Source organism: Ammospiza caudacuta, chromosome 31 (genome assembly GCF_027887145.1).
Source record: "Ammospiza caudacuta isolate bAmmCau1 chromosome 31, bAmmCau1.pri, whole genome shotgun sequence".
NCBI classification, from domain to species: Eukaryota; Metazoa; Chordata; class Aves; order Passeriformes; family Passerellidae; genus Ammospiza; species Ammospiza caudacuta.
In genome coordinates this window covers 5,083,107-5,091,524 of record NC_080623.1, presented here as the reverse complement: position 1 = coordinate 5,091,524, position 8,418 = coordinate 5,083,107, and the positions used below count along the sequence as shown (strand labels likewise).

At 70.4% G+C, this 8,418-nt stretch overlaps 1 protein-coding gene across 1 annotated transcript; it reads left to right on the top strand.

The window, feature by feature from the left end:
- Positions 1 to 1,475: 1,475 nt before the first annotated feature.
- Positions 1,476 to 8,364, top strand: AMHR2 (anti-Mullerian hormone receptor type 2). The gene is made up of 14 exons (XM_058822133.1): positions 1,476 to 1,488; positions 1,572 to 1,721; positions 2,318 to 2,491; positions 3,827 to 3,913; positions 4,570 to 4,682; positions 5,013 to 5,237; positions 5,626 to 5,740; positions 5,873 to 6,033; positions 6,242 to 6,389; positions 6,481 to 6,617; positions 6,951 to 7,106; positions 7,588 to 7,624; positions 7,713 to 8,044; positions 8,126 to 8,364. The coding sequence occupies exons 1-14, from the start codon at positions 1,476 to 1,478 to the stop codon at positions 8,171 to 8,173; spliced, it is 1,896 nt and encodes a 631-aa protein (XP_058678116.1). The 3' UTR covers positions 8,174 to 8,364.
- The last annotated feature ends 54 nt before the right edge of the window (positions 8,365 to 8,418 follow it).

The following is an 8,418-nucleotide window of genomic DNA, read 5'->3' as shown; positions in this document are numbered from 1 at the left end:
TTTTTTTGTAAAAAACACGCAAAAAAAGGAAAGGCAGCAGAAGCTCCCCGGGGAGGGGGCGCAGGGCCCGGCCCCCCCAGCCCCCCCCGGCTCTCTCTCTTGATATCTATTTTTGCATTTGTATATTTTTATATAGGAAACTTTAAGCATTTGTATTTTAATAACCCTGTGAAGCACTATGAGCTCCCCCCGACCCCCCCAGCCCGAAATCCACAAAGGATTGAGACAAACAACAGGAGGTTTCTTAATTTAATGGTCAATTTGGTGATTTTACCGCCACCCCGATGCCCCTCGAGCCCAGCTCTGTCCCGGAGGGGATCAGGTGCCAAAGCCCAGCCCGGCTCCGGCGCTGGGATGTCCCGGGTGGTGTCCCCGGTGTCCCCTCCCTCCCCGTGGACTGTTCCCAAGGAGCTCGGCTGTCCTATGGAAAGGGACCCCGGGGAGGGAGGGGGCCCCAGGGACCCCCGGGGGGCCCTCTCAGAGCCTGGGCTGCTGCCCTGCGGTTTTTGGGGGGATCAGAGCATTTTGGTGGGGGGGGGGGGGGGTCCACACCACCAGCGCTGCTCCCAGTGCCGGGGGGTGGGGGGGCAGCTGGATCCCACCGCCCCCATTTTGGCTCTGTTGGCACGGGGTCCCCTCCCTGCTCCCGGCACCCCAAAGCCCCCAGCAGCCCGCAGACCCCCCCAGCCATTCCCGGGACACAAAACACAAACGTGCCTTGACAAGGGGGTGTCAGGCTGGGGTGAGCCCCCCCTGCTCCGCTCCCACGCCCTTCAGAGGGGCTGGGGGGCTCTGGGGTCTGCCCCCTCCCCCAGCTTTAATCCACTGTCACCCCTTCATTCCGGGGGGCCGGGGCCGGTTCTCTATGCAGCGGGGGGGTCCTGGGGGGTCCAGCCCCCCCAAACTGGCAATAATTCTCTCCCTGTTTGATCTCGTCCCGTCTCTGTTGTTTTAATTTGGGGAAGGGGAGGGGCGGGGGGGTTGGTTTTCACAAATCCGGTGGCTGATGTCATAAACCTGCCCCCCAAAAGGCGATTTTTTTTGGGGGGAGGGGGTGGTGGATGATTTTTTTTTTTGGGTCCCAAAGTGCTATTTTTTTGTACAAAAAGACTTAGATGAAACTGTTAGTTTTGGGGGGCTCCTTTGTAAATGGGGAACGACGAGTTCTTTTTGTAATAAACACGAGTCGCTGGCGTTGTCTGGAAATCTGAGGGGGTCCCTTGGTGGGCACGGCCGATTTTGGGGGTGGCAGGGGGTACAGGGGACACGGAGCTCCGTTTGGGTGATGCAGGGCAGGGGGCCAGGCCTGGCTGCCCCCTCCCCAGACACCCTGGCTCTCTCCTCCCTGATGCGGGGGCAGCACCTTCCTCCTCCTCCTCCTCCTCCTCCTCCTTCTCCTTTTCTTCCTCCTCCTCCTCCTCCTCCTCCTGCTGCTCCCGCTCGCTCCTCTTCCCACCGGCCCCGCGGAGGCTCCCATGGGGCGCCCAGGTGGGTGCTGGGGGGCTCAGCCGGGGCTGGGGGTCCCTTTTGGGGGTTCAGAGCCCCCCCTGGTGCGAGGTGTCCCCTGGCAGGTCCCCAGAACCTGACCTGCGTGTCCTACAAGCACCCGAGCGTGCGGGGCGCGCTGGGGGACGCGGGGGGGGCGGCGGCCGGAGCCGTGCGCTGCCCCCCCGGGCAGTGCTGCGTGGGCATCTGGAACCGCAGCCACGCTCTGGTGCAGGGTGAGACCCCCGGGACCCCCGGCCTGGGCAGGGGAAAGGGGGAGACCCCCGGGACCCCCGCTCAGGGCAGGGGGAAAGGGGGAGACCCCCGGGACCCCTGGCCTGGGCAGGGGGAAAGGTGGCTGCGCTTTGAGCCTGCTCCGGGAGGGGTTGGAGGGGCAGAAGGGGATGGGGGAGGCTGGAGGGGCTGGTCCTGCCCCAGGGGGGGATTTGAAGGGATAGAAGGGGCTGGGGCAGGACCGAGGGCTTTGGTGCTGCCCTGGGGGGGTCTTGGGGAGGCAAAAGGGGTCCGACCCGGGCCGGGCAGGAGCGGGGGCTGCTCCGGGCCGGGGGGATTGGGGAGGTTCTGGTCCCTGCCAGCGGCTCCCTTGGCCTTGGCCTTGAGCAGCGGCTGCGGCGGCGCTGGGGAGGAGCCGCTGGGGGGGGGACCCGCACGGGGGTCCCACCTGTCCCCCGCCCCCCCCCGGGGGTCCCACGGGGGTCCCACCTGTCCCCCGCCCCCCCCCCGGGGGTCCCACGGGGGTCCCACCTGTCCCCTGCCCCGCACGGGGGTCCCACCTGTCCCCTGGCCCGGGTGACCGTGCCGCTGTCCCCAGGCTGCTGGGGGGGCCGGGGAGACGCCTGTCCCTCGGCCACCTGCGCCCCCAGCCCCGCGGGCCACCCGGGCAGCTCCGTGCTGCTGTGCCTGTGCCACGGCCACCTCTGCAACGGCAACGCCACCGGCACCGCGGCGACCACCGGCGGGCTGGAGGGGCCCCGCCAGGGCCCAGGTACGGGGCTGGGGGGCACTCGGGGCTGGGGACACACAGGGGACACACAGGGGACACACAGGGGACCACAGGGCACCCTGGCACCTTCGGGGGACCCACGGGGGATCCTGAGACCTTTAGGGGACCCACGGGGGATCCTGAGACCTTTAGGGGACCCACGGGGCACCCCGGCACCTTCAGGGGACCCACGGGGGATCCTGAGACCTTTAGGGGACCCACGGGGGCACCCCGGCACCTTCAGGGGACCCATGGCGGGGTGGGGCGGGTGTTGCCGCCGCTGGGGCCCCGGCGTCCCGGCTCGAGCACGGCTCGGTGGCAGCAGCCCTGCCCCACGGACCGAGCACACGCACACACCAATGTGCTGGACGGGGAAATGGCGTTTATCAGCGGCGGAACAGGGTGATTTATAACGGGGGGTAACGGTACGGTACCGGTAAGAGGAGAAGGGTTCTGCCTGAGCGTAACATCGCGATATCTTGAGCGTGACATCGCGATATCTCCCCGCAGGGGGATCCATGGGGGAGCCGGGGGTTCTGAGGGCGCTGTGGGGGAAGCTGCAGGGGAAGCTGCAGGGTCCCCTAAAGCTGCAGGATCCCCTAAAGCTGCAGGGGAAGCTGCAGGGTCCCCTAAAGCTGTAGGGTCCCCTAAAGCTGCAGGGTCCCCCTGAAGCTGCAGGATCCCCTAAAGCTGCAGGGTCCCTAAAGCTGCAGGATCCCCTAAAGCTGCAGGGTCCCTAAAGCTGCAGGGTCCCTAAAGCTGCAGGATCCCCTAAAGCTGCAGGATCCCCTAAAGCTGTAGGGTCCCTAAAGCTGCAGGATCCCCTAAAGCTGCAGGATCCCCTAAAGCTGCAGGGTCCCTAAAGCTGCAGGATCCCCTAAAGCTGCAGGATCCCCTAAAGCTGCAGGGTCCCCTGAAGCTGCAGGATCCCCTAAAGCTGCAGGGTCCCTAAAGCTGCAGGGTCCCTAAAGCTGCAGGATCCCCTAAAGCTGCAGGATCCCCTAAAGCTGCAGGATCCCCTAAAGCTGCAGGGTCCCTAAAGCTGCAGGATCCCCTAAAGCTGCAGGATCCCCTAAAGCTGTAGGGTCCCCTAAAGCTGCAGGGTCCCCTGAAGCTGCAGGGTCCCCTAAAGCTGCAGGGTCCCTAAAGCTGTAGGGGAAGCTGCAGGATCCCCTGAAGCTGCAGGGTCCCCTAAAGCTGCAGGATCCCCTAAAGCTGCGGGATCCCCTAAAGCTGCGGGGTCCCCTGAAGCTGCAGGATCCCCCAAAGTGTCCCCCACCACCACCCCGGACACCCGGGGGTCGAGGGGCTTTGTGTCACCTCGGTCTCTGTCCCCAGTGCCCGGCCGGGGCGGGTCCTCGGGGACCCTGTGGCTGCTGGGTGCCAGCCCCCTCCTCATCCTCCTCATCTGTCTCGGTGTCCTCGGTAGGGACGGGGACACGGGGGGACCCCCGGGCACAGCCAGCCCCTACCCCATGTCCCCTGGGTGTCCCCAAAGGCCACATCTCTGGTGTTCCCAGAGTGGGTGAAGGTGGGGGGGACTGCAGGTGTGGTGTCACACACTGTCCCTGGGGCGGGGGGTCCCCGGTGTCCTTGTGACTCCCTTGGGGGGGGTGTCCCGGGTGCGGTGTCCCGGGTGCATGTCCCGGGTGCGGTGTCCCGGGTGCATGTCCCGGGTGGGATGTCCCGGGTGGGGTGTCCCGGGTGGGGTGTCCCGGCTGGGATGTCCCGGGAGGGGTGTCCCGGCTGGGATGTCCCGGGTGGGGTGTCCCGGGTGGGGTGTCCCGGGTGGGATGTCCCGGGTGCGGTGTCCCGGGTGCATGTCCCGGGTGGGGTGTCCCGGGTGGGGTGTCCCGGGTGGGGTGTCCCGGGTGGGGTGTCCCGGCTGGGATGTCCCGGGTGGGGTGTCCCGGGTGGGGTGTCCCCCGGGGACCCCGGGATGCCACATTCCCCACATCCCCTCCCTGGCGAGGCGACGGGGGGCTGTTGGTCCCTGGTGCCCCCCGGTGCTGTGTCCCTGATTTGGGGGGTTCCTGTGGGGGGGTCCCCGGATCGGGGTGTCCTTGGTGTCCCCCATCCAGGACTGCGCTGGACGAGGGCCCGCACGGGGCAGCCACCGCGGGGGGGGCGCAGAATCGGGGTCCCCCCGCCGGAGCCCCCCAGCCCGGACCTGCCTGCGCTGCGCTTCCTGCAGGTGCGGGGCACCCCGGGGCGGGGCACAGCCATAGAGGGACCCCCACGGGAGGAGGGACACCCATAGAGGGACACCCATGGGGTGAGTGACACCCATGGGCCAAAGGACACCCAACTGGGCAAGGGACACCCAACGGGGGCACCCAAGTGGGAGGGCAGGGAAGGAGGCGATGCTGGGAGGGGATGTGGGGACACCCACGGCAGAGGGGGCATCAGTCCGGGGGGCACACAGCGCTGAGGGACCCCCAGAGGTGGTCCCCGTGTGGGGGTGCCGGGTGCTGGGGACGCCCGGTGCCAGCCGCGTCCCCCGTGTGTCCCCGCCGCGGGGCAGGTGCTGCAGTCCGGGCGCTTCTCGGCCGTGTGGCGGGGCACGCTGCGCCAGCGGCCCGTGGCCATCAAGGCGTTCGCGGCCGGGGCCCGCCGGAGGTTCGCGGCCGAGCGCGCCGTGCACTCGCTGCCGCTGATGGAGCACGAGAACGTGGCCAGGCTGCTGCACACCCGGGCGGCCGCGCCCCGGGCCCGCGGGGGGCTCCTGGTGCTGCAGCTCTACCCGGCCGTGCGTCACCCCGGGGGCTGGGGGGGACTGGGGAGGGGGTTTGGGGGGTACTGGGGGAGGATAACAGGATTTTGCGGGGCTCGGGAGATATAGGGGGCAACGGGGGTGGTGTAACAGGAGTTTGGGGGGCTTGGGGGGTACTGGGCCGGGGGGGGGATAACAGGAGTTTGGGGGGCTCGAGGGGTACTGGAGTAGTGGGGGCTCAGGGGCCTCGGTTGTAACGGGGGTTTGGGGGGCTCAGGGTGTGTGCAAGGGATTGAGGGGGCTCGGGGGGTGCGTGGGACGGTCGGGGAGCACAGCGGTGGGGACGGGGGCCCGGTGGGGGGACATGTGCGGGAGATTCTGGGGGGCGTCCCACGTCCCCTCCCGTGTCCCTCGCTGTCCCCAGGGCTCCCTGCGCCACTTCCTGGGGCAGCACGTGGGCACCTGGGCGGGCAGCGTGCGCCTGGCGCTGTCCCTGGCCCGCGGGCTGGCCTTCCTGCACCAGGAGCTGTGGCGTGACGGTGAGGGTGGCACCCCTGCTGTCCCCTGTCCCCCTGCCCGGGGCTCCCCTGCACTGTCCCACTCTGGGCTCTGCTCTGGGTTCCCCCTGCCCTGTCCCTGCCCCGTGCCCCCGTGACCCCCGGTGTCCCCAGGGCTGTACAAGCCCAGTGTGGTGCACCGGGACCTGAGCAGCCAGAACGTGCTGGTGCGGGAGGACGGCACCTGTGCCATCGGCGACTTCGGGCTGGCGCTGGCGCTGCCACCGCGTGCCCAGGACAGCGCCGGGAGCCGGCACAGCGTGGCCATCCGCAAGGTGACAGGGGGGACATGGATGGGATGGGATGGGATGGGATGGGATGGGATGGGATGGGGAGGTGACAGCCCTGGGTTGGGGATGGCACGCACCCTAGATGTCACTGGCAGTGTGGGCTGTGGCTGCCAGCTGAGCCCGTCCCTGGCCCTGGTGGCCCCGGTGGCCCCGGTGGCCCCGAGCCCCACGCTCAGGGCCCGGTGTGGCGCAGGCGGGCACCCAGCGGTACCTGGCACCCGAGATCCTGGACGAGAGCCTGGACCTGCGGGCCTGGGGCCGGGCGCTGCGCCAGGCCGACGTCTACGCGCTGGGGCTGCTGCTCTGGGAGATCCTGTCCCGCTGCCAGGCCCTGAGCCCCGGTGAGCCCCGCGCTGCCCCCGCGCTGCCCCCGCGCTGCCCGCGGCCCCCCGGCCCCGCTGACCCCTCTGGCCGCCCCGTCCCGCCCCGCAGGAGCCCCGGTGCCGCCGTTCCGCCTGGCCTACGAGGCCGAGCTGGGCTCCAGCCCCAGCGGGGCTCAGCTGCGCCGCTTGGCCGCGGACGAGAGGCGGCGGCCGCTCATCCCCCCGGCCTGGCACCGCACCCCGCAGGTCAGAGCCCCGCGACCCCGGCACCCCCCCGGGTGGGCGCGGGCAGGGGTGACCCCCGGGGGACGGGGGGTCCGAGGGGGGGGTCCCAGCCTGGGTGCCCGGGGATGCTGAGGGTGCCCGGGGTGCCGTGCCCGTGCTTTGGGTGTCACCGCGGGGGTCTCAGGGGGGTGCGGAGTGGTTCAGGACACCCGAGGGGGGTCCCAGGGGTGTTTGGGGGGGGGTCCCTGCCCTGGGGTCCCCTCCCCGCTGGAGCGATGGTGCCGAGGGCACCGGGGGCTGTCCCCCTTCGGGGGTGACATCCCCGGGTGACCCGGGGTCGTTGGGGTCCCACAGGCCGGGGGGGCTCTGCCGGAGCTGCTGGAGGATTGCTGGGACCCGGACCCCGAGGCGCGGCTCTCGGCCGAGCGGGCGCTGCAGCGGCTCCAGCGCTTGGCCGCGGGGCCCGCACCGGCCCCGGGGGACCCCGGCCCGGGGGCCGCCCCCCGCCAGGTGCGTGCGGGGAAACTGAGGCACGGGCAGGGCAGGGGGACACCGGGAACCCACCGGGGATCTGCGGGGAAACTGAGGCACGGGCAGGGCAGGGGGACACCGGGAACCCACCGGGGATCTGCGGGGAAACTGAGGCATGAGCAGGGCAGGGGGACACGGGGAACGGGGCTGGAGGGGGCAGGACGAGACTCCGCCCCTGGGAGGAGCCCGAGCCAAGCCCCGCCCCTGGTGAAGCCCCGCCCTCCTTCCTTCCGGGAGGGGCCGCGGCCGGAGCGAAGGTGGGAGCGAAGTCCCAGGACCCCCCCCCCGCACCCCAAACCCCAAATCCCCCCCGCACCCCAAACCCTCCGACTCCCGCGCAGCCCCCCCGCCGCCCGGCCCCATGCAGTCCCGGGGGGCGCCCCAAAAACCCTGACTCAGTTTCCCCTGGGTGCCGGCGGGGTTCGGGGGGTCCCCGCTCACCGCCCGTGCCTCCCCTCAGGTCCTGGAGTCTCCCCCCATGTGGAACCCTGGTGCAGGTACGGGGGGACACCCCAAACTGGGGGGGGCTGCCTTGACCCCTCCGGGGTCAGACTCCCCCCTCAATCTCCTCCTTTTCCCCCCCAGGACAGCCGCCCCCCCCCAACCCCGCGTACCCCCCGAACCCCACGTACCCCCCCCAGGTCCCACCCCCCAACCCCGTGTACCCCCCGCCCGCGGCGCCTCCCACCCCGCTGGGGGGGCCGGGGCAGCCCCCGTACCCCGCTGGGCCCCCCCCGTACCCCCCGGGGCCGCCTCTGGCCCCCTCGGGCCCCCCCTTGGGTCCCCCCCTGCCGCAGCCCCCCCACCCGGGGGTGCTCCCGCACCCGGGGGTGCTCCCCTCGCTCCCCCCCGGGCTGGACAAGAAGGCGGCCAAGAAGATGAAGAAGAGGATGAAGAAGGCTCACAAGAGGCACAAGGTGGGGGGACCCGGGGGGGGGCACGGGGGGGTCACCCCCAGACCCTCGGTGCAGAGCTCATGGCTCTGCTGTCCCCCCCAGCGCTCTTCGTCCTCGTCCTCCTCCTCCTCGTCCAGCAGCTCCGACTGAGGCACCCCCAGGACCCCCCAGGACCCCCCAGAATCACCTGGGACCCGCCAGGACCTCCTGGAACCTCTGGGACCACCAGGAACCGCCTGGGACCACTTGGGGACCCCCATCCTGTCCCCATGTCCCCCATCCCCTGCTGCCGAGGGGGTCCCGGGGTGTCCCCGCTGTCCCCCAATAAAGCTCTGGGACACCCCAATGTGCGTCAGCGTCTCCTTCGCGCCGAGGGGGGCTGGGCTTGGGGGGGT